This window comes from Dromiciops gliroides, chromosome 1 (assembly GCF_019393635.1).
Source record: "Dromiciops gliroides isolate mDroGli1 chromosome 1, mDroGli1.pri, whole genome shotgun sequence".
Lineage (NCBI taxonomy): Eukaryota > Metazoa > Chordata > Mammalia > Microbiotheria > Microbiotheriidae > Dromiciops > Dromiciops gliroides.
This window is the reverse complement of record NC_057861.1, coordinates 634,620,463-634,646,299: the sequence shown is the minus strand read 5'-3', so window position 1 is coordinate 634,646,299 and position 25,837 is coordinate 634,620,463. Positions and strand designations below refer to the sequence as shown.

General features: G+C 38.8%; 1 protein-coding gene across 2 annotated transcripts in view; it reads left to right on the top strand.

The window, feature by feature from the left end:
• The window catches only part of LOC122736134 (katanin interacting protein), a 205,190-nt gene that overhangs the window by 160,189 nt on the left and 19,164 nt on the right, over positions 1–25,837 (top strand). For both annotated transcript variants that reach the window (XM_043978179.1, XM_043978180.1), the window contains exons 19-23: positions 323–528; positions 2,000–2,078; positions 13,519–13,696; positions 15,223–15,388; positions 25,191–25,348. In XM_043978179.1, coding sequence (XP_043834114.1) covers positions 323–528; positions 2,000–2,078; positions 13,519–13,696; positions 15,223–15,388; positions 25,191–25,348 — 787 coding nt within the window. The remainder of the gene's footprint in view (positions 1–322; positions 529–1,999; positions 2,079–13,518; positions 13,697–15,222; positions 15,389–25,190; positions 25,349–25,837) is intronic.

Sequence of the window (25,837 nt, the reverse complement as noted above, 5' to 3'; positions counted from 1 at the left end):
GTTAGGTCCTCTGAAACAATCTCATCCATTCAAAGGTAGGAAACACAGGTATCCCATGTTATATTTAATGGTCCATTCTAGTGAAGTATGGTTCTTCCCCCTGTTTTATTTGGTTTGTGCTCTTATCAAAGTTAGATTCTGTTTGCCCAAAGTATGAAGAATAATGGATCTTTCAAGAATTAAGAAGAGATTTGGCACATCATTAGTGCTTTTTGATTTTTTTCTCCATTTTATAGCCTTCTTTTAAAAATTATATAGCATTTGGGTACTGGGTGGGTTGGCCTTATCTCTTTAATTCTCCAAGTCCTCATTCCTCTTTTAGCCCCAGAGCATTTTGGAGACACTATATTATTCACAACTGATGATGACATTCTTGAGGCCATATTCTGTGCTGATGAGACATTTGATGTTGATGTTGAAACCCTGTGCAATATGAGATATGAGGAAGAATTCAAAAGACCACAGACCGCGGATGGGGAGGGTGATGAAAGGCCATTCACCCAAGCTGGCGTACGTATAGATGATCAGGTAGGAGATGGTCAGTGGCAAACCATCTAACAACATTTTTTCTGTGGATTACTCCCAGTAGAGGACCGATAGGTAAAAGTAGAGAGTTTCCTGACAGGCTTCAAAACTTCACAATGATCATGATTTGATCAGTGTGTATGATCAGGAGGATCATGAACCCAACCTTTCACTGCTATTATCTGGTAGTGAGCCTTTCCTGATTTATCTGGTCCTACTTTCAGGCAGCAAACACAGAGTCTTTCATCAGGACTGTACATGAAGTCTTTCCAACTTGGATAGGAACTGCTTTGTGCTTACAGAATCGCTAAGATCATAATGCACACATATCAGCACTAGAGCTTGCAGTATGCTTTACATTTTATCTCATTTGAGCCTCATAACAACCTTGTCATGTCTATGCTATAGGCATTATTATCCCTATTTAACAGATAAGGAAACTGAGGTTCAGAAAGGACAAGGGACTTACCCATAGTACCAGAGCTGTTTAGAGGCAGAATTTGAACAAGGGCTTTCTGAACTCTAAGCGTAGTATTAAAAAGGCTAGAGTTTCCCTACCTACTAAATTGAAGGCATCAAAGGAATTTAGTGGATATTTCCAAAATTAGATTTCACAGAATCTCCAAAACCATTTAGTCCAACCCATACCTGAAGAAGAATCCTCTTTACGGTGTAGGTAGTCATAAACCTTGGCATAAAGACCTCCAATAAGGGAGAACCCACTACTTCTTAAGGCTGCCCATTACACTTTGGGGTAGCTTTAATTGTTAGGACCTTTTCCCTTTTATCAGGCCTCTATCTGCCTCTTTGTACTTTCCATCCATCGCTCTTTGTTCTGCCTGCTAGAGCCAAGCAAATCCCTTTGCCACATGACAACCCTTCAGATCTTAAAAAATTAGTCATATTCCTCCACTCCCCCAAACCCCATCCCAAGTATTCTTTTCTCCAGTTCCTTCAGCTTATCCTCCTGTAGCCTGAATTCAATGCCCCTCACCATTTCTGTTATCCTCCTGGATCCTATTATATCAGCGTTTTTCCTAAAATGTGACATTCAGAACTGAATAAAATATATCAGTAATATGTATTTCCAGGGCAGATTATAACAGCATGTATGAACTTCTCTGTCCTGATTTCCACGCCTCTCTTAATGCAACCCACTATTTCATTAGCTTCCTTACCTGCCATTACAGTCCAATGGTCCATACTGGCCAATACAGAGGACTTAAAAAGAAAATCATTAGAGAGTCCTTGGCATTCAAACAGGTATTTACTTAGTGTTTACTCTTTCCTGAGCCTTATGGTGAGCAAAGTTGTACAAGATATAGTCCCTGTCCTCAAGGAGCTTATAGTCTGGTAGAGGAGCTAAGAATTAGGCAGAAAAGATAAGCAAGAGGGTGGGTAACACATGTACTGGGTAATTATGGTATGAGTCTTTGAGAATTGACTTTTTGCTGCTTTTTCCTATATTTATTAGGCTCAAGAGCAAGAGTTGGTCTCAAGTCCTCCTTTGCTTGAGTTGACAACCCCTGAGCCAGGAGTTTACAGTGGGATGTGTGAGTACTCATTTTCTCAGTGGTGCAAAGTGTAGTTTCTTCTTACATCTAGAAAAATGCCTGGCCTAGAGAAGGAATGTTGATTAATGAAGAGGCGCTGACTTACCACCAGTCCACCAAGGAACTGAAAAATGAAATTATTTCAGCATTTGGATTTGTGATTTCAACAGTCCTGGGTGCAAAATATGTACTTGGTCAGAATTTATTAACTGGTGAATGAATACACCTTTTTAAGTTTTGCCTCTATTGTTGAGGAATGATCATACATGGCAAGGGATTTCAGCTGTTCTTCCTGTACCTGCATCCCCAGCCCTGGGAGTCCTTATGCCCTTTCCTGGGAAATTAGTCTCCCTGCCTCTCCTAGTTACACTTGGGAATTGTTCTGCTAGGGAAGCAGAGTTTTATCTGATTTGTGAGCATTTTCCTGAAGAATTAAAGTAAATATAATTATGGCTTTTTGAAAAATATGCAAAATTGTCACTTTAAAAAGGTATTTTCAGGGCAGCTAGGTGGCGCAGTGGATGGAGCACTGGCCCTGGATTCAGAAGTACCTGAGTTCAAATCCAGCCTCAGACACTTAACACTTACTAGCTGTGTGACCCTGGGCAAGTCATTAACCCCAATTGCCTCACTAAAAAAAAAAAAAAAAAAGTATTTTCTGCTGTAATTTATTCTGTACAGGTATTCTTATGAGATTTACCTGAAAAGGTCAGATATCAACTTTTCAAAATCATTCCTTGGGTCTCTGCTAGACTATATTCTTTCAAATTTCTCATTCAAGGGCCTCCACAATATGGTTCCAACCTTCCTTTACTCTCTCCTCCTCACAGGAACCCCTGATGACCAAAACATGTTTTCAACTCACTTTCTCCACTGTTTGTTGTTATCTCCTTCAGTTTATATCCTTCAAGACCCAATTCAAATGCCATATCCTCAATGCTTCCCTGAGCCCTTCAGCCAAAAGTGATCCATTTCTCCTCTGTAGTCCTTAATTTTTTCTTTTTTTTATTATGAACTTAATTATCAATAAACACAGATGTTTCAGTATACTAAGAAGGGGGAAAAGAGGATTGGGGGATTGTATATGAAATTATGAATATCATTTATTTTTTTAAAAATGTATTGTAAATTTAACAAGAATTGTCATTTCTATCCCTTTCTCAACTTTTTTGGGTTTTTGTGTGTGTATTTTTTGTTTTATTGATCATCTTTTCTTTTATTTCATCTCTGTACCATCCTATTAACTTACCTCTCCCTACCCCAACACCATCCCCATTAGAAGCCTTACCTTATAACAAATACACGTCTCACAAAGCAAATCAGCACATTGACCATGTCTTCTCTTCTCTACACTGCTCATGCATCACTTCTCTGATAAGAAACAGAAACTTGCCTGCTTTATCATCAGTCTTCTTATATTTCCAAATTGATAAGCACCCACTTTGTTTCTAAATCCTTGTTTCCCTGAAAGTGCTGCTATAAATATTTTTGTAGGTATAGATTCGTCCTCTAGGTCTTTGACCTCTTTGGATCAGATGCCTAATAGTAGTATTACTGGGTCAAAAGGTAAATCAAATTTAGTGACTTTGGGGCTATAGTTTCAAATTGTCTTCCAAAATAGTTTATCTGGTTCACAGTTCCAACGCTAATACCTTAATGTACCTTCTTCTTGTGCTTTGAGTATTTGCCATTTTCATCCTTTGTTAGAGTATCAGACTTATAGCTATGAGATGAAACCTCAGAGTTGTTTTTAATTTACATTTTTTCTGTATTAATGATTTGAACCTTCCTCCCATATGGTAATCAATGATATATTTCTTCTCTTGATAGATTATTGTTCCTATCTTCTGACCCCTTATTTATTGGGGAATAGCCCTTATTCTTATATATTTGTATCAATTTTATAATTATTTGGAGATTAAATCTGTATCAGAGATAGTTATAAAGAGTTTTCTCCCAGTTAACTTATTCTGTTCTAATTATAGCAAAACTGTTTCAACTTTATGTAATTGAAATTTTCCATTTTATTTTTTATGGTCATCTCCATCCCTCATTAATTTAAGTTTAGAATTCTTTCTCTAACTATAATTGGAAAAGATACCTTCATCTATTCTAAAATTTTTAAATGATATAACCTCTTATATTTAGGTCATGTGTCATAAGTCATAGGTCACATTTGGATCAACAAGTCAATGAATCAAAAATTATTAAGCACCTAGCACTGTGCCAGGCACTAGGAATATGAATAAAATTAATGAAAAAATCCCTGCTCTTCTATTCTAATAGGAGAGATGACATTGTATGTATTTAAGTATATTCAGCATAAATATGAAGAGAAGTACAAATAAAGTAAATATAGGATGTCCCCAAATTTTTAGTGCAATTTTTAGCTTTAATTATTTAAAACTGTGCTAAGACTTTCGGGATACCCTGTGAAAGGTACTAACTGTTAAGAAGATTAGGAAAGGGGGCAGCTAGGTGGCGCAGTGGATAAAGCACCGGCCCTGGATTCAGGAGGACCTGAGTTTAAATCTGGCATCAGACACTTGACGCTTACTAGCTGTGTAACCCTGGGCAAGTCACTTAACCCCAATTGCCCCACCAAAAAAAATAAATAAATAAAAGGAAAAAAAAAGATTAGGAAAGATTTCAGGTAGAAGATGGTACTTGAGCTGTGTCTTTAAGGAAAAGAGGGGATGTACAGTGGTGGAAATGAGGGCCCAGCAGGTAGTGTCTTTAAGGAAGAGACAGGTCTTAGTGAGGGTTAGTCAGTAGATTCTAATAGGAGAAACAGAAAGTACATATATAAATATATCTAGCATAAATATAAAATGAATATAAATGTAAACAATGTGGTTATTTACAGGGTAGCTTGGGAGGAAGGGCAGAAGCAGTTGGGGAAAGATCAGAAAAGACTTCATGCAGAACATGGTATTTGAACTACAAAAGGAAGAGAAAAGACTCTTGGCCAAAAGGGTAGAGAGGCATAGATTGCAGGCAGTGACCAATGACAAGGCACAGAGATGGGAAATGGAGTGTCATATGGGAGGAGCAGAGAGAAGGCCAGTTGACCAGATCCAAGAGTGTGTGAATCAGAATAATATCAAGTAAAGCCGCAAAGGTGGATTGGGGCCAGGTTGTGAAAGGCTTTAAACACTAACTTGAGGGATTTACATGTGATATAGAGCCAATAGGGACCCACTGCAGTTGATTGAGTAGGGGACTCCTATTGTCAGATCTGTACTTAAGGAAAATCACTTCGGCATCATTGAGTAGAATGGACTGAAGTGGTGAGAAATTTGAGGCAGGGAGACCTGCTGTAAATCTAGATGAGAGGTGATGAGGGCCTGAAATAAGTTAATACTGTGTGAGTTGAGAGGAGTTGTATGTGAGAGAAATGGCAAGATTTCCAACCACTTTTAAAAGCCTGGGATAAAGGAGAGTTAGGAGTTGAGGATAATGCTGAAGTTATGAACCTGGGGTACTGGTAGGGGGGTGAAAATAGGAAAGTTTGGAAGAAGAGAGGGCTTAGGGGGAAAGATAATAAGTTGTTTTAGCTAAGTTGATTGTAAGATATCTCTAGGACATCCAATTTAAATGTCCAGTAGGCAGTTGGTGATGTGGCACAGGAGCTCAGCAGAGTTGAATGTAATTATTATAACAATATGATAATATAGTGCTATTATAAAATTATAGCAAAGAGGTGATAACTAAATCCATTGGGGTTGCTAAGACAATGTAGAGGGAAAAGAGAAGAGGATCTAGGATAGAATACCCTCAAAGGGCATGAACTTAATGATGAGACAGCACTTGAGATTGAGGAATGCTTGGTCTGATGGAAGAATCAGGTGAAAGCAGTGTCATGTAAACCCAGAGAGAAGAGAGTATCCCAGAGGAGCATGTGGTTAGGGGGGGTCAAATGCAGAAGGTGGCTCAGAAAGGAAGATGACTGAAAAAAGACCCTTGGTTTGGTAATTAAGGGATAACTGGTAACTGTGGACAGAGCAATTTCAGCAAAGTGACGAGGTCAGAAGCCAGGCCACAGAGTTTGAGAAGTGAAAGAGAGGAGAGGAAGTGGAAAGAGTGAATGTAGAAAAGGTGTAGGTCTAACTTCTGGCAGAGGCGTTATGTTTTTCCCAGAAGTTTTTATTGAATAGGGACTCTATACCCTAGTGGTTTCTATCCTCACTTTACTGAACACTGTATCACTAGGTTTGATTTTTCTGTCTTATTTCCCTAATCAGTACTATTTACCAGATGTTTTATTTTTTTTTAACCAGGACCAAATTGTTTTCATGGTTACTGCTTTATAATATGGTTTAAGATCTGGTGGGGCTAGCACACCTCCCACTCCCCCCACCCCCCGCCACAAACCTTGTTTTATTTCTCCTTTCCTTGTTGTTATTTCCCTTGAGATGTTTTACTTTTTGTTACTCCAGATGAATTTTGTTGTTATTTTGTCTAATTCTTTAATGTTTGGTACTTTGTTTGATATGACCCTAATTTTGTAAATTCCTTTGTATACTGATAACACATAGATCATATGCTGCTTCCTATCATAGATTCTTCCCTACATATTTCATCTCCCCAACCAGATTGTAAATTCCTTGAGGACAGGGACTGTATCTTCTACAACTCTGTTCACTATAAACTTAGCACCATGTTTTATACAGAGTGGACCATAAGTGAATATTTGTTTAATGACTAACTTTAGATTTTATTTTTTAATGATCTGTATTTATTGCTTCGGGCTTTGTTTATAGTGTGAAAATACCTGCTGGATAATAGAACCACTTGGAGAAAGGAGCAGGGGAGGGCTGTAAAGGAGCAGTCATGCTCCACTAGCAGCATAGTGTTTTGCCAAAATTACAAAATAATGGGGAAAAGAAGTGAAAGAGTTGCTATATATGTGATCTTTAGTGGAGTTTAATTCTGTGATTTGATACAGTAAGTGAAGTTTCACTTCAAAAATTAATTCATCTTGGCAAGCATATGATGCTATCACATGGGTTAGAAATTTACTTGAAGACTATTCCAGATAATTTTCTACTGTATTCTTAAAGGTTCCTCGGATAGGCAGTTCTGTATATAGGCTTTTAGAATGAAGGGAAACAGACACATAGAACATATAAATGTATTTTATAATAATAAATTCATTTCGATGCTATTATTTTATTATAATTATATTTACATGTTATACATGTTTATAATTTGTCTACTTCCCATCCACCCCTGATCTCCAGCTGTTGAAATCCCTCCTTCAAGGTTCCATTAAATGTTACCTTATCCTTAAAGCCAACTCTCTACCCCAAATTAGAAATGATATTTCATTTTTATTTTAACTCTAGGCCCCATACTTATTCAGGAATCATCTCTCCAGATTTTCTCAGATTCCTTTCTTTGATGTCTTCTTTACATTTACCCATTTTCTAACTTGTTTTATAGTTTCTTGTGTACACATTTCATTCCCCTCCCCACACTGGACTGAAAACTTCTTGAGGACAGAGGCTTGTTTTTCCAGCATGCTATCTCTAGTACCTGATATAATGTCCTATGCATAGTGTGTAGGGCATTGAACAATTAGTTGTTGACTTAAATGAACTGATTCATTCATTAAAAAAAATAGAACAATGAGTGTCTCTTGTGTGCCAGACCCAAGGCAGGATGAGGCTATCAGGGCAATTCTGAGATGACTAAGAAATGGCTCCTGCCTTCTGGCATTTGCCCAATATGATAGTTTCCTATAAACACACTGTGTATTTTCCTTTCCCTTCTTTCCTCTTTTCCAAGGTATGACTTACCCTTCTGAGCAGGTCTTTTCCTCTTAGTTAGGTAGAGACCTCAACATTTCTGCTGCTTTTTGTCCAAGGTCATAAGTCTTCATTCTTGCTGCTTCTGATTTCTTTTTCAACAAGGTCCACACAACCTATTACTTATCTCTATCTCTTATCCATTCTCTTTACTGTAATCCTTGCCAACTGGCATACAATCCCTCTCAGTTATTTCTTTACAATGAGTCAAACCCCTTACATTTTGGAACTTTACACTGGTGTCTAATTTAAATCTTGCTCGCTCCCTTCCTCTTCCCATCTCTAGCCTAAGCCCAATAGCTCTGATACTTTTTTCAGTAGAAATGGAAAACAGCTCATCATGATTTTCTACATAACACCCCTCACTGGATCCTGAAGATGGTTCATTCTAACATTATCTTCTTCAGGTCAATTTCAGGCTCTTGAACTTTTCTCACTTACTCTACTTTCTAAGGCTTGAATCATCTTTATTGTCTTGCTTCATTGGAGAGAGTAGTTTAATAAGGTGACATGGGGGTTGGTGTTAGGGATTTTTAAAACGATCTGACCTATTAGTATTTTGAAAGAGGACACCTAAGACTTGCTAATATGCAGATGATACTAATTTTGGAAGTTTTGCAAATACTAGTGATGATGAAGTATAGAAAAGGACCTAAGATACTTGAAATAAGGACAAGAAATAATAAAATGAATCTCGGTTTGAATAAATACTAATTGATACACTAGGGTAAAATCAATATGGAATATGGATATTAAAGTAAAAGGAGAATAATAATGTTCAATAGCATGACACAAAATTAAAGTGTAACTGAGGAGTATTTTGCCAGTGGGGAAAAATTATTATGATTATGATCATGGACAGGTCAGAAATTCCTTTCATGTGACCTCCTGTGATAAAATAAGGAAAAAGCATTGTTCTCTTCAAATGAGCTTTGAAACCATTGTATTTGTTTATGATTCTTTTGCACCATGAAGTATTAGTGCCCAAGAATAACAGTAATTGTGTAGGAGAGTGGAGCATAAACTTAGTAGAGGAAACTGGGACCACTAAGGGATTTCCTCAAGTTTTGTGACTTTGGGCTAGTCTTTTCCAGTTCCTATTTCCTTGTCTATACAATGACTAGGGAGGTTGAACTAGATAAGAGCCCTGAGTCAGGTGTTCTGTCCTCTGTGAAGCTTGCCTCAAATATTCCTCTAGCACTTTGACTAATTTCTCTTTTACTCTACCTTGTATTACTTCCTGCCTTGTAGTTACTTATTTCTGTGCATATTACAATTACATGGTAGAATATAAGCTCCTTGATGGGAGGGACTATTTTGTTTTTTTCTCTGTATCCCCAACATATAGCACAGTGCCTAGCACATAGTAAGCATTTAATATATAATGTTAATTGAATTTCCATCTCTAGAAATTCTGTGTCTGTGAAAAGATTATTCTCATCATTTTTTTATTCTTAATAGCATTTTATTTTTATCCAATTACATGTAAATATAGTTTTCAACATTCATTTTTGTAAGATTTTTAGTTCCAAATTTTTCTCCCTCCCTTCTTTCTCTCCCCCGTCCCTAAGACAGCAAGCAGTCTGATATTGGTTATACAGTACAATCATGTTAAACATATTTCCACATTAGTCATTTTGTGAAAGAAGAATGAAAACAAAAGGGAAAAACAACAAGAAAAAAACAAAAAGCAAAAACAACAAAAAAGTTAATATTCTATGCCTCAATCTGCCTTCAGACTCCATAGTTTTTTTGCTGCATGTGGAAAACATTTTCCACCATGAGTCTTTTGGAATTGTCCTAGATCATTACATTGCTAAAAAGAGCTAAGTCCATCATAGTTGATCATTGCACAATGTTGCTGTTATCATATACAGTGTTCTCCTGGTTCTGTTCATCACTTTATGTAAGCCTTTCTGGGTTTTTCTGAAATCCATCTGCTCATCATTTCTTATAGCATGATAGTATTCCATTATATTCATATCATAGCTTGTTCTGCCATTCCCCAATTGATGAGCATCCCCTCAATTTCCAATTCTTTGCCACCACGAAAAGAGAAACTGTAAATATTTTTGTACATATGGGTCCTTTTTCCTTTTTTATGATCTCTTTGGGATTTAGACTTAGTAGTGGTATTGCTGAATCAAAGGGTATGTACAGTTTTATAGCCGTTTGGGCATGGTTCCAAATTGCTTTCCAGAATGGTTGGATCAGTTCACAATGCCACCAACAATGCATTAGTGTTTCAGTTTTTCCACAACTTCTCCAACATTCATCATTTTCCTTTTCAATCATATTAGCCCATCTGATAGGTGTGAAGGTGATACCTCAGAGTTGTTTTGAATTGCATTTCTCTAATCAATAGTGATTTAGAGCATTTTTACATGACAATGGATAGCTTTAATTTCTTCATCTGAAAACTGCCTCTTCATATCCTTTGATCATTTATCAATTGGGGAAGGACTTATATTCTTATACATTTATTTCAGTTCTCTCTATATTTGAGAAATGAAGCCTTTATCAGAAATACTGGCTGTAAAAATTGTTTCCCAGATTTCTGCTTTCCTTTTAATCTTGATTGCTTTGGTTTTATGTAAAAACTTTTTTAATATAACCAAAATTATCCATTTTGCATTTTATAATGTTGTTCTTAGACCTGACAGATAAACTATTCCTTGTTCTCCTAATTTGCTTATAGTATCACCTTTTATGTTTAAATCATGTATACATTTTGACCTTATCTTGATATACAGTGTGAGATGTTGGTCTATGCCTGGTTTCTGCCATACTGTTTTCCAGTTTTCCCTGCGGTTTTTGTCAAATAATGAGTTCTTATCCAAGAAGCTGGAGTCTTTAGGTTTATCAAAAAATAGATTCCTATAGTCATTTAATACTTTGTCTTGTGTACCTAAACCTATTCCACTGATCTGCTACTCTATTTCTTAGCCAGTACCAAATAATTTTGATGATTGCTGCTTTATGATATAATCTTAGATCTGGTCAGGCAACCTTCCTTTACATTTTTTTTCATTAATTCCCTTGATATTCTTGACCTTTTGTTCTTCCAGATGAATTTTGTTGTTATTTTTTCTAACTCTCTAAAGTTAGTTTTTGGTAGTTTGATTGGTATGGCACCGAATAAGTAAATTAATTTAAGTAGAATTTTCATTTTTATTATATTGGCTTGCCCTACTCAAGAGCATTTTTTAGATCTGAATATTTGTTTGGAAAGTGTTTTTAATTGTGTTCATGTAATGCCTGGGTTTGTCTTGGCAGGTAGACTCCCAAATATTGTATATTGCCTACAGTTATTTTAAGTGGAATTTCTCTTTCTATTTCTTGCTTTTGGGCTTTGTTGGAAATATATAGAAATCCTGACAATTTATGTGGGTTTATTTTATATCCTGCAACTTTGCTAAAATTGCTAATTATTTCAAGTAGTTTTTTAGCTAATTCTCTAGGGTTCTCTAAGTATACCATCATATCGTCAGCAAAGAGTGCTAGTTTTGTTTCTTCATTGCTTATTCTAATTCCCTTCATTTCTTTTTTTTCTCTTATTGCTAAAGCTAATATTTTCAGTACAGTATTGAATAGTAGTGGTGATAATGGGTATCCTTTTTTCACCCCTGATCTTATTGGGAAAGTTTCTAGCTTATCCCCCTTACATATAATATCTGCTGATGGTTTAGATATATACTACTTATAATTTTAAGGAAAAATCCACTTATTCCTATGCTTCCTAGTGTTTTTGTTGTTGTTGTTGTTGTTTTGGTGTTTTTTGTGAGGCAATTGGGGTGAAGTGACTTGCCCAGGGTCACACAGCTAGTAAGTGTCAAGAGTCTGAGGCTGGATTTGAACTCAGGGACTCCTGAATCCAGGGCCAGTGCTCTATCCACTGCGCCACCTAGCTGCCCTCCTAGTGTTTTTAATAGGAATGGATGCTATAGTTTGTCAAAAGCTTTTTCTGCATCTATTAAGATAATCAGATGATTTCTGTTAGTTTTGTTATTGATGGGGTCAATTATGCTGATAGTTTTCCTAATACTGAATCAACCTTGCACTCCTGGTATAAATCCCACCTGGTCATAGTGTATTATCCTGGTGATAAATTGCTACAATCTCTGTTGACTCTCTTGCATACCTCTCATTTCTTTTCCCAACTTTTCTTCTACCTCTCTTATTTGATTTTTTAAACCTCTTTTGAGCTCTTCCAAGAAGGCTTTTTTAGGCTTGAGACCAATTCATTTTTCCCTTTGAGGCTTCACATGTAGTCATTTTGACATTGTCCTCTTCAGAGTTTATATTTTGATATTCCCTGTCTCCATAATAACTTTCTATGATCTGGGTTTTTTCTAGGTTTTGCTCATTTTTAGCCTATTTTGTGATTGTTAAAGTTGAACTCTTCTCTTGTGGCACAGGGTCTACTGTCCCAAGCTTCTTACACTAAGGGTCAGGGGCCTGTTCACTGGCTTTGTGTGCTGAGGTCTCTGGGACTCACAGTTTGCCCACTGCACTGCTTTGTCCTGACCTAGTTGCACCTATTGTGCCTGGTTCCCAGACTGGTAATTTGCCTTCTCTGCTGGGGCTAGAGGCTTCATAGCTGGCTTGCTTTGCCACAAGTCTGCTGAGATAGGACCATGGGGCCTCAGTTGCTGATCTATGCTGCAGCTAAGTGCCTCCTAATAGCTATCCTGGACACTGCTTACACTGGGCTGCACTCCCCTTCTACCCAAGTAAGACAGACCTTTCCTGATGTCTCTCTGAGGTATCTCAAGCTGGAAAATTGTTTGACTCCATCTTTTTTGGGTTCTTTCATTCCAGAATCCATTTAGAGGCTTGATTTAACATTTTTGAGGGAAAATGGGGAGTGCTCAGGCAACTTCTTGGCTTCTCTCTGCCATCTTGGCTCAGCCCCTATTGTCATCATTTTATAGCTATTGTTAATAATTGCACAAATATACAGTGTACTTGAGTATTATATACTCAATACACATAGATATAGTATTATATACTTGTACACATAGATATATACATATATATATATGTATTACACTTTATAGTTAACAACATATTTCATGTCCATTTTCTTATATGACCCTTACAACCACCTCCTGAAGTAGGTAGGGCAGGTTTGGCACCCTCATTTTACAGGTAAGGAAATCATGTGTATTCCAGAGGTGGAAGAGTTATGTAGACCAGGATAGAGTATTGTAACCAGGAAGTCAAATGCAGTGCAGATATCAGGGAAAGTGTCTTGGTTTGAGATGTATTCAACTAGATCCTGCTGGGTAAGTTAATGACTCTCCTGAGATACTGTCAACAGCAGGGAGGTGGTGTTCTAAATGGCATCAAGGGGGCCTGAGAGAAGAAAAGCTAGGACTTTCCTTGCTTACTGACTCTGGGTGAATCAGTATCTATGCTGTTATAGCTCAGATGCTAAGCTTCCTGAGGATGGACTACCTATTGTAGTGCCATGTCTAGTCAGGTATTTAATAAGCATTCCCTTGATTTTGTGTCTAGAAATTAGTAGAATGTAGAGTTTGCAAATCATTAATCTGCCTATTTTCATTTTAAGGACATTTCTGTTGGTGCCTCAGGTTACTAACTGGCAATTTTTATTTGTGTTTAAGGCCTTCAACTTAATTTCACAGCCTCTTGGGGTGACATGCATTACCTAGGGCTGACAGGACTTGAGGTGGTAGGAAAAGATGGTCAGTCTTTGCCAATTACATTGGATAAGATGTCTGCCTCACCCAGTGATTTAAATGACCTTCCTGAATACACTGATGATTCCAGGACCTTAGATAAGTAAGTATCTTATCAACAGCCATTTTTGACTTAGCAGTGTTTGCTGTACACGTAATGAGTGAATAGCATAATGGATCTGAATCCAGAGCTGGCAAACTCTGCCTTATAGACAGCAAAGGCTTTGACTCTACTCTGAGTTTTATCTTGGCCACTGTGGAGGTCAGTAGGGGCATGATTTCCATTGTTAAAATGATAAGATTTCATAAGCTAAGTAAGTCTATTGATGCCTTCCAAGAAAAAATTAGAACCTAAAAGAAGCAATATTGATCCAGGATACTAACCTCCAGGCTAAAGTCACACCAGGGCCCAATATGGCAACATTAGGCTATGTGCTCCTGGAAGCCTGTCTTTAAGATGTCCTAACTGTTGTCCAGGAATCTAGCATTGACTAAACTTTATGACTTAATTTTTAACTTGGCTAATTATTTGCCACTTATTTAGAAGCTCCATTTCAGTTACCAATGAGTATGCGTTCCCATGTATCCATAAGTGGATAGAACTTTTAACATTCCCATGGCAAGGGGCTATCCTTGTGTTCAAATTCATTTCTTTTTTGTTTTGTTTTGTTTTTTTGTTTTGTGGGGCAACGAGGGTTAAGTGACTTGCCCAGGGTCACACAGCTTGTAAGTGTCAAGTGTCTGAGATTAGATTTGAACTCAGGTCCTCCTAAATCCAAAGCCAGTGCTTTATCCACTGCGCCATCTAGCTGCCCCAAATGCATTTCTAAAAACGCAAAAGAGCAACTACAGATGTACATTTTGTTGAATGGGCAGAATCTGATATAGTGGGAAGAGTACTGAATTTTGAGTCAGAAAGCCTGTATTTGAATCCTCATTCTGCTACTTACTAGCTGTGTGACCTTGGGTAATTATTTCCCTTCTCTGGGTCTCAGGTTCCTCATCTATCACATAATGATTTCTAAAGTACCTTCTAACTCTAGAGCCTATAGCTTCTATAAAACTGTGATAGTTGTACTTGATACTAACCAATCGGACTTTTTTGCCTATTTTTTTTTTCCTGATTGAATTCACTCAGAGTCACCACCAGGAGTCTTAATAATGGAAGGAAATACACAATTGCTTAAAAACGACAGTGAATGTCAGGGTGGCCATGCAGAGCCATTACCACATTGTACTCATCATTAAGCCAAAAAGTTGCCATTATCTAAATTGCTACTTTTAAGGCCTTCCAGATGAAGCATGAGCCTTTTCCCCCTTCCAGGCCCCTTGCATTATAGGAAGGAAGAGATTTATGTCAATTGTACCTTCCTAATGATCACAGATTCAAAGCATCAATTGACTTATGGCCCATGGTTGGGAGATGAGTTACTTTGGTGATGCATTTCTATGATTTCTCTCCCATGGAATGCCTTTGATCCTAGAGTGTCTCCATTTCTTTCCCATTGCAGAATGATACACACACACACACACACACACACACACACACACACACACACACACACACACACACACACACACACACCTCTATCAGGAAAAGCTGATGGAATTGTTTTTATGTATTTGCAGGTTAATAGATGGGACTAACATCACAGTAGAAGATGAGCACATGTGGCTGATCCCCTTCTCTCCTGGGGAGGATCACCTGATCACAATCTATTTTGATAAAGCTGAAAACATTGTGGGACTGCGCTTTTGGAACTATAATAAATCTCCCGAGGACACCTATCGAGGGGTAAGCCAAAGAAAAGCGGTCTAGCCAGCAGAAATGTTCAATCGTCTGTCGTGGAAATAGCGCTTTGATAAATGACCAGAGCAGCTTCAGAAGAGCAGCATAAATCGTCTAGAACTTTCGGATGCCTAATTTTATGGCAGGGAGAATAACTTGCTGTTTTTTTTTTCTTTGCAAGCAGCAAATATGGATTAAAGAGCTCCTTGCAAATAGATTCAGAGAATCTTAGTATCCCATTTCCCCCAGGACTCACAGCACAGTGTAGTTACCTCTGTTTGATAGCACTTTGTTCAACTCTTTTGCCTTCTGCCATTTGATATGAGAGAGTGTGATGCAGGAGGAAACATTCTGATCCCTTAGACCAGGTTTGCATACAGGGCACAGTATAAGAACTTAAGTTTCCCAAGTCCCTTTTGTCCTAGGGTGTTAGTGCTAAGAACAATTTATTTTAGGAAGAACTTAAGAAGTTATAGGATCTCTTCTCCCCCGCTCCCCCCCCCCCCCACGCCTCACCCTTTAAAGACAAATATTGTGACTATTCAAACATTCTGTAAGGTGTAAAAGGACTCCGTGAGTCTATGAAAAGACTGTTATAGGTCTTGGAGACACTGTGTCTCTGTACATTCCCTCTAAAGTTCAGAGTTTCTTACAAGTAAAATGTGGTCATAAAGAAACCTTCTACCTTGGTATTCTGAATTACTGTAAGCCATTCCCTGGCTTTCTAGTAGAATCTCTAAGAAGATAAAAGAATGGTCCAGGAGTGATTGACCAGAGCATAAACACTACTATGTAACCCTCACTCACACAATTTCATCAATGAATTGGGCCAGCTAGGGAGTGAAGAGATGGGGAGAGGGCACATATTGCTTACAGATGGCAACTATGCCCACCCATACAGCCACTTTTCTGCCACTCTGGATGATAATCCCATCACCACACTGGCAAACATTTGTTTACTCACCTTTTTCCCTCTATGTTTCAAGAGAGCCCTAACTCCTACTCCAGGGAGAGTCACCCAAGCCACAAGCAATAGACCAGTATACAATGATGGCATCCCAATCCCCTTTTCAGAAGCACAGAATCATAGAATTGGAAAGCTGTTCAGAAACCATCTAGTTCAACCTGAACCTGACGAAGGATTCACTCTACGCCATCCTTGACAGTCATTCAACCTTTGTTTGAAACCTTCCTTCAGTGAAAAGGAGTTCAGAGTATTCTGTAGCACTTCTAGATAATTCTGATTTGGAAGTCTTCTTTAGGCCACATCTAAATGACCTCCATGCAATTGAAAACAGTTAAGTTTTCTCTTCTTTAGGCTAAACATCCCAACTTCTTCAACTAACTTTCATGTGTCAAGATCTCAAGGCCCTTTGCTATCCTGGTCATCCTTCTCTTATATGTCCTTTAGTTATTAATGACTTTCCTAAAGTATAGGACTCAGAACCTAACACAGAAGTCCAGATGGAGCCAAACAGAATTGTCACCTACTTAGTCTTGGACACTATGCTCTTCATAATGTAGCCCAAGATTTTATTAACTTTTTGACTATATATTACTCAATATATAGCCATTGTGTCAGCTATATCTGATTCAAATTGAGCCTGTAGTCCACCAAAACCCCTAGACCTTTGTCATTACAAAATGCTATTGAGCAATGTATCCTTAATCTTGTACATGTGAAGTTGATTTTTTTTTACCCAAGTGTAAGATTTAACAGTTATAATCTTGTTAAATATCATCTTACTGGATTTTGCCAAGTGTTGTAGAATACAAGTTCCTTTTTAACCTTATGTATTTTATTATATTCATTTAAAAACATTATTTTGAGAAGGGGAACTGTAGGCTTTACCAGATTGCTAAAGCAGCCACAACATACACATATAAACACACATTAACACACTCTCTCTCTCTCTCTCTCCATATATATATATATATATACACACAAATATACATACATACACACATTTATCCCTCTCTTTCTCTCTCTCTAAAAAACCTCTGTTCTAAAGTGTCAGGAACTTTTTGGATCCTAATTCTTTTATCCAGTGGTTTAGCTATCCCTGCCAACTTTCTGTCATTGGCAAATAAGGCACCACCATCTATGTCTTTTTCCACATCATTTATAAAAGTAGTAAATCGCATAAAGCCAAGCAATGATCCTTGAGGCATTCTAATAAAGACTTCCTTCCAAATTGACATTGAACCATTACTGACGACTCTTTGAGTCTAGCCATTCAACCTATTTTGAATCTGCTTTGCTTTATGATTTTCTAATCCAGAGGTAGCAAACATGTGGCATCATGGCCAGTTGTAGTCCACAATACTCCCAAGTGTGAGTATGGCCAGAACTACATTAAAATGTAATTGGAAAATATTTAATAAAATAAATAAAAATGCAATAAAACATAAATTAAATATTTTCAAACTGAGTCGATATGTGGCCCACAGGGATCCTTATGTATGCATTAGTGGCCCCCACTTTTATTTGAAGTTTGAAACCGTAGACCTAGCCCCACGTACCTCCGTCATTTCCCCAAGAACAGCATGAATGGCTTTGAAACTGCTATGCTAAAATCTAAGTAAACTGTAATCACAGAATCTAGTAGTTTAGTAACCCTTGTCAGAAAGGAAATGAGGTTGGACTAGGATGACTGCTCTTGTTGTAAACTGTTTATGCTCTGTGTGGACCGATTCCTTTTCTCAATGTTCACTAAGTATCTCTTTAATAGTATATTATAGAATTGTTCAGGAATCAAAATTAAATTCACTGACCAAGTTCACACTCTATCCTCTTTCCTTTGGGGGGAAAATTGGTGCATTTGCCTTTCTCCAGTCCTGTACTACTTCTTTCATCTTCCGTGATCTTTCAGAATTCAGTGACAATTACATTTCCCATGTCTTTTAGTGCCTTGGAATGTATTTCATAAAAACCTAATGACAGAACTAATGAAGAGCAACTAGGTTCACTCTTAGTATGCCTTTTCTCATCTTGACCATCTACTCCCTGTTAGCCATTTTTCTTCTATCATTTTCAGTCCAAAGATCATCTTGGGCTAAGGAAAGAGAAACATAATAATAATTGAACCGCTCTGAAGGCTCCCCATCATCCATTATCATTGTCCCATTAATCTCCAAAAGAAATCCTATCCTTTCTTTGATCCTTCTCTTTACCTCTAGCTTTTAAAAATATTTTATTGTTCTTAGCTTTCCTTGCCAGTGTCAGCTCATTGATAACTTCAGCAGTCTGACATGGTACTTATGGGATCATGACATATTTTTGTATTCATGCTCTGTGACCAGCCCATGCTTCCATTTTTGGCACTTGGTTTTTAAAAATTTAAGTTGGCTAATGAGTTCCCCATACATCTACATCATTCTATTTAGACAACTTCCCCTTTTTTCATGAGAAATACTGTCTTCTCTGTGTAGCTTCAGAACTTCATTCTCAAGAATTTCCCACTTTTCTTGGATTAACTTTCCCTGTAGACTTTGAATATATGGGATTCTACCTATTCTTTTCCCTGAACCCTTTCAAATTTGCTCTCCTGAAATCTGGGTAGTATGACAGGCTATGCCTGATTTTCTTCACCTTCCGTACCACAAAGTCTAAGATGAAATAGTCATTTTTTCTGAAAGCTTCCCATCATTTCTGCCCAGCAATCAGTTCCTACTTGATGAGAATACAATCTTTACTATAAACTCCCTTTGTGGGTTCCTTCACCTTTTAAAGGATAAAATTGTCATTGAGGCAAGTTAGGCAATTTTGTTTTTGGCAGAAGTAGAGCTCCAGCAGCAATCCAGATAATAAAAGTCCCCTAGAAGTACTATAGCATGCCCCTGTTCCAGGCTCCCAGTCTGCTTCCCCACACATCATCTGACATGTAGATATCTATATATCTAAATAGATGTCTATCAAGATGGCTCTATTTATCTATCTAGATATAGATACCCAGATATATACATTGATTGAGATAGGTATCAGTGTATATAAAGAGAGTTATTTCTATGTATGTGTGTATGTATTTATGCATTAAGTTTTCTCCCTTCTCTCTCACTTTCAGCTTAAAGCTCTGGAAAGGTTTTTAGGAGGTCCTCTATGCCTGGATTTTGAGGGGGGAAATGTCCTATAAAGTAGTTGGGAAGGGCTTCATGAAGAAAATCCTACTTCAGGTGGGCCTACAGGGTAGTTATGGTGAGAGTACAATGTGAGAGAGTGCAAGGAGGCAAGGAAGAGCATTCTTTATGTAGGGGAGAGTGAGGAGACTCCTGATAGACAAATGGTTTTCCTTAGAGAGCACTGAGGAGTATGTTTGGGCAACCAAGTAAGCAGTGTTGGTGCTTGATGCCAGGATCAGTTGGGCACTATAGCACTCCTTGACTGTTTGAACAGAGTAGCCCCCATAACCAAGTCCACAGAACGGGGCAGTCAAACCTTAGGTGGACTACCCAGTGCCCAAATCTTAACAATACATTTTATTTTCTATTTTGGATTGGTGACATAACCAATTCTAGCTTTGGAAGGAAAAGGACTAGGAATTATGGGAAATGATATTTAGAGGGCTTTAGAATTGTGAAAAGGAAAGAAATTGAGTTTTGGGGAGAGAAATTTGGGGGGCTTTAAGAGAAGTTATAGAAAGACACAAAACTAAAAGAGGAGGAGGATTCAAATAAAAAGTAGGAAGAAGTAGGACTTAAGAAGGAAGAAAAAGGAGACCTGAGAAAGTGGAAGACTTGGGGAAGAGAAGGGAGTGTATAAAACAAGGAAAAAAAATGGGGTGGGGCATCAAGGTGCTGTCAGGGTGAGAGGGTGCTCCTAGGTGAGGAGACTTCTCCAAGGTAGCTGGTTCCAAGAGCTACTAGAGAGAACAAAAAAGGACTAAAGATATTGTTTCCAGAAAACTTGGTGAACAAAGAATTTTTGTGGCAGCCTGTAGAAATTGTATTGTGATTGTCTTTCTGCCACAGCCAAGTAATTATTATGTGTTTAGGCTTAAGAGAAAGAATCCAATAATGCCTCTCTACTCTCCAGGTTATCAGACCCAGCTAGAGTTGAATAGCAAAGGGAGGCAGGCACTGTAGTAGAGTAGAAAGGGTGTTGGATCAACCTAGGTCTGCTATTTATTACTTGTGTGACCTTGGAAACAGTATTTAAGTTCTCTGGACCTCCCTTTCCTGAGCCAGAAAATGAGAAAGGGTGTGGGGTGTGTGTGTGTGTGTGTGCATGTGTGTGTGTGTGTGTGTTTGTGTGTGTGTGTGCGCGCGTGCGTGTATGTGTATACAAACATACATACATAAACCCTAATATATATGTGTGTGTGTGTGTGTGTGTGTGTGTGTGCATGTGTAGCCTCTGAGTTCCTACAGCTTTAAGGCTTATGATCCTCTGAAATGTCAAAAGGAGACTATTTCTTTAACATCATATAGTTTTCTGCTGCCCAGAGAAAAGAAAAGATTGCTACCAAAATGGAATTATAATATTAAAACTTGCTCAAGTCTTTTTTAGATTAGAGTCTCTTCACCTTTTTGCGTGCCACCTCTCTGGCAGCAAAGTTTGTGGGACCCCATCCCAGAAAAGTAATTGAAGGAAATGCTGAATTTTAGAAGTTATTGAAAATAAAGATGAATTTTTTTTTTCTATCCAGATGCCAAGACCCCTTGACACTGTTCAGGGATCTTGAGCATCCATAGACCTTATATTAAAAATTCCTGCTTTTCACTGTTAATGTTTTATTACCCTTTTTCATAAAAAGAAAAGAAACTCCCAGTATATTGCTGCTTGTTCTTTTGTTTGCCCTGCGATTTCATCACTAGAGGGTGGTCCCCAGTTAGGATCCTCTCTCTACTGGTGTACATTGGCAGTTCTATGACTTAGATGGATAGGTGGAATACGCATTTAGTAAGCATCTACTATGTGCCAAGTCCTGTGCTGAGCACTTTACAAATGTTGTCTCATTTGATCCTCAGAGTAACACTATGAGGTAGGTGCTGTTATATCCATTTTATATTGAGGAAACTGAGACAGACAAAAGTTAAGTGACTTGCCCAGAGTCGCACACCTGGTAAGTATCTGGCTCCTAGGGAATTGCCTAGAGGTGGCTTGACTTGTCCAGGCTTATCAGCTGGTATGTATCAGAGGCAGGACTGGAATTGGGGTGATCTTCCAGGGCTGGCTCTTTCCACCACACCACCCTGCTGTCATGCTATAACAAATTGAATTACACACTGGAGTAGAGTCTTGGCTTCTCACCTTGGTTGTGCCCTTGTTTGTGGGCCAGTATCACTCATTTAGCTTCTGTCTTATTGCTGCTTTTGTTAAATACTGTAGGCATAATGACACTTGTTGTCAACTTCCCTCATGGTAGCATTGTGACAAGTAACTAAGCTCTCCTGATACATTAGCTGTTCTGAGAGACGCCTGTCTATTTGTAATACTTAACTATTTCAAAGGATATGTGATTTCATCAGGAAGGATACTCCAAGAGTTCATTGAAGTGCAATAAATAAAAATCCAAGAGTTTGGAATCAAAAGTTCATAATTCAGTTCCATTACTCACAGGGACTTCAGACAAGTCGCCTAACCTCTCAGCCTTAGTTTCCTCATATGTAAAATGAGGGAAATGAATTACATGAACTTGAAGGTTGCTTCCAGCTTTGAATTTCTGATCCAGAGATCTCAGCTGGCTAGATCACTGAGCCATGTCTAGTTAGATAAAATGTGATAGAGATAAATGTAAAGTTTCACACTTGGGTGCAAAAAAAATCAACTTCATAGATACAAAATGGGGGGAAAAGGGCTAAACAGAAGTTTATCAGGAATTGTTTTTGTGGACTGCAAGCTCAGGTATCAACCATGTGGTATGGTATCTAAAAAAAGACCTGATGCTGTTTCAGGCTGTATTGAGGCATAGTGTCCTGAACTAGAGAGGTCCCATTCTACAGTGCACTTGCCAAGCCATATGTTTAGCACCGTGTTCAGTTCTTGGCATCACATTTTAAGAAGGACATTAATCATCTCCAGAGTATCCAGGGGAGGGGGACTAAGATAGTAAAGAGGAACTGGGGGTGTTTGACCTCAGGAAGAGAAGACCATAAGACAAAATGATAGCTGACTTCAAGTATTTGAACAGGTGTAGCATCAAAGAGGTAAGGATTAGATTAGTTCTGCTCAAAAGAGAGAACCCAGAACAATGTATAGACATTGCAAAGGGGTCAATTTAGGCTTGGAGGCAGGGAAGTGTCTGTTAGTAAAAGCTTCCTAACAGAGCTGTCCAAAATTGAAATGGGCTGCTTCGGGAGGTAATGGGTTCCCTCCCTTGCTAAGTCTTCACCAACGGCTACATGGCCATTTGTCAACTACACATATTCTTAGGGTATCCTGTTGAGGTACAGGTTGAACTAGACCATTTCTCAGATTCCTTCTTAGATACTATGAATCTATGAGATTTGTCTTAGAAGACAAATACCTAAGTTCCTAGGCACAACTATATATTTGAAACATGTTAGGAAAGGAAATATCATTTCCCTTATATACTGCTTTATAGGACATTCTCCATATTTGCAATAAACTGTAACGATTGGAATAACGCCACCTGCTGGATACTTACTGTAGAAGAGTTCTGCCCATGAAGGGAAGGTCTTTGAGGGCAAGACCAGGAGTCAGGAAGTGACGCGGACTAGTGGGAGGAGGAAGGAAGAGACTGGCGCTCAGTCTTGGGCTCTTTCCTCTGGACTCTGGTGGAGAAGGGAGCTAAAAATGTGCTCTCCCTTTAATAGATAGGAATCTAGGCCTTTCTCTCTCTCTTTACCAAATTCTTATTCTCCTTAATAAATGCTTAAAAGTCTAACTCTTGCTAAAGCTTATAATTTATTGGCGACCACTCATTAGATATTTTAGACAGTTTAGCTAGAATTTTACCCCTTAACAAAACAGACTTCCGGCATTGAACCTGGGGGGCAGCTAAGTGGTGCAGTGCTTAAAGCACTGGCCCTGGATTCAGGAGGATCTGAGTTCAAATCCTGCTTCAGGCACCTGACACTTACTAGCTATGTGAACCTGGGCAAGTCACTTAACCCTCATTACCCTGCCTCCACCCCAAGAAAAATGCTTGACCATCTAGTGAGGAACAGTTCAAAGAGTGCTGGACTGGGGGGGGGGGGGCTTCAGAAGAATTGGATTTGAAACCTGGTTCTGCCAATTTTAAGCTTTGTGATTTTGCGTCTAAGTTTCCTTGGTTGTAAAATGGGGAACTTATTACTTGTGCTACCTCTATCATGCATTTGTTTGTGAATGAAGTGCTTTGTATATTGTAGAGCACTTGAGAAATATGAGCTGCAGTGGTTATTAGAGAATAGGATTGTTTAGAAGGTAGCCCTGTCACAGAAGGTGCTTTGGGGCAGCTGTAGGATAATGGAGATATAATTATTATAGTAGGATGCACCAAGCTGCCACTGTCATCTTCTCTTCTAGTTCCTATTTTGTCCAAGTTTCATGTGACACTTGCATTTCAGCAACACATGGGAAATGACACAAAGGAGCCTGGATAAATATAGCATGGATGGAAAGTGGCATATGGCCTCAAAGAATTAGAAAAAAGGCTAATAAAATGTCTTTGCTCTGCAAAGACCATGGATCCAAGTGTCTCTAGAGATGACATGCACATTGCTTCTGGAGCATGGCCCGAGAGTGGAATCCATGGTCGTTTGGAGAGGAAAGTCTGCTTCTCATTTTGCCCTGAGATCCAGGGCAAGGAGGATGGGTTTGTGGGGAAGGTGGGGATGGTAAGTCCCTGAGAAAGGTAAAGAGAACTGGAAGGCCACTGAGGAGAGGGCAGTTGCCATTGCGGGTGATGATGCGCATTTTGGAAATCTTCTACTTTGAGATTAATGATCCACCAATAAACCTGGACCTACAGATGCAGTACCCCATTATTTAGAGAACTGACCCTGTGCATGCTGCGTGGAAAGTGGGCCTGAGGTCTGACCGGCAAATCACTTGCCCTGGGCTAGCTTGGGTTTTGCTTTTTGTTTTTTTATTTGCTTATTAGCAAGCATCATCACTTTGGATGACCTCCTAGAAGTAGGCCATCGAGCTACCCGAAGGGCTAGAGATCTTTCAGGGTTTCAACTTTGAACAGAGCTATGGAAAGAGCACTTAAGGGGTAATCAGCAGATCTGGGCCCGATCCCAGATCTGTCAATGTCCATCTGTGTGACCTTGGATAAGTCACTAACCTCTTTGTTTTTTCCTTTGTCAGTGATGATAACGCTTACCTCCTCTTCTGCCCAAGCTTGTTTTGAAGGGCAAAGGAGATAGTCTAGACAAAGAACATTGTAAACTGAAAGGTTGGGGATAGGGACTGGCCCTGTGATCTCCTTGACACAGAGAACTCCCAAATGAGGAAACTCCCTCTGCCAATACAAGTCAGTACCTTCTTGCAGTGTAGGGTCTTAGAGTGTTGCCTAGTGTGCTGGGCTTGTAAGTGACTTAATGGCCAGGAGGGGCCAGCGGCACAGCACAACTTGAGCCCAGTCCTTCCTGACCACAAAGCCAGTTTTTGACCTCTCAGGCCATGCTGCTTCTGTGTAAATGTCAGCTATTAAATACTGTATTATTGAGCCATGAGGATGACCCCAAAGTGACAATTTAGACTAAAGGTCAGTATCTGTGACATGAGGAGAACAGGAATAAGCCCAAGTAAGATGAAGGACTTTATGAGGAGTATCCTACATTTGTGCCCCCTTCTGTGAACAGTGGTGTGAATGTGGACAGAGCATGAATTTTCTGAAACAATGACTTGTCTCACTAGGCCAAAGTCGTGCACGTGCTCCTGGATGGCCAGCATGTCTCCCCACCAGCGGGCTTCCTTGTCCGCAAAGGGCCAGGCCACTGTCACTTTGATTTCGCTCAAGAAATTCTCTTCATTGACTATTTACAGCCCCAGACAGCGACGAGACCATCAAGGAGGTAACAAAGAACGGGTTTATATTTTCACTGCCCCTTATACATTTCAAGGGGAGACTGGGAACCAAATAGATTCCTGTGTTGCTTTGTGGTCAACAGCTGAAGGGTTTTCCAATGTCTTACCTTTGAATTTTTCTGTTTCCTAAAGCTTGGTTGGGCCTTTCTCTTTCCTAGAAACCCTGGGACAGATCTCTCACTGTGCTATTTTGAGAAGACTTTGGTTTTTCTCAGCCTGGAAATCTTAAGCTTTGAAGTGTTTCATTTCCCTTTCTGCTGGGGAGACAATCCAGAAGATAGCAAACACCAGAAAAGTGTACCTTCCCACGTATTTGTTGCTTAGCACTCAGAGTAAACACTTGAGAACATTCGGCAAGTCAGTTTGGGCAAATGAACACTTCGTGGATCCTCTCAAGTGTTCTTGGTTCTTGTCCTTCAGCACATTAAATTATTACTACTTTGTAGACAGCACAGTCATTCATTTATCAAATATTT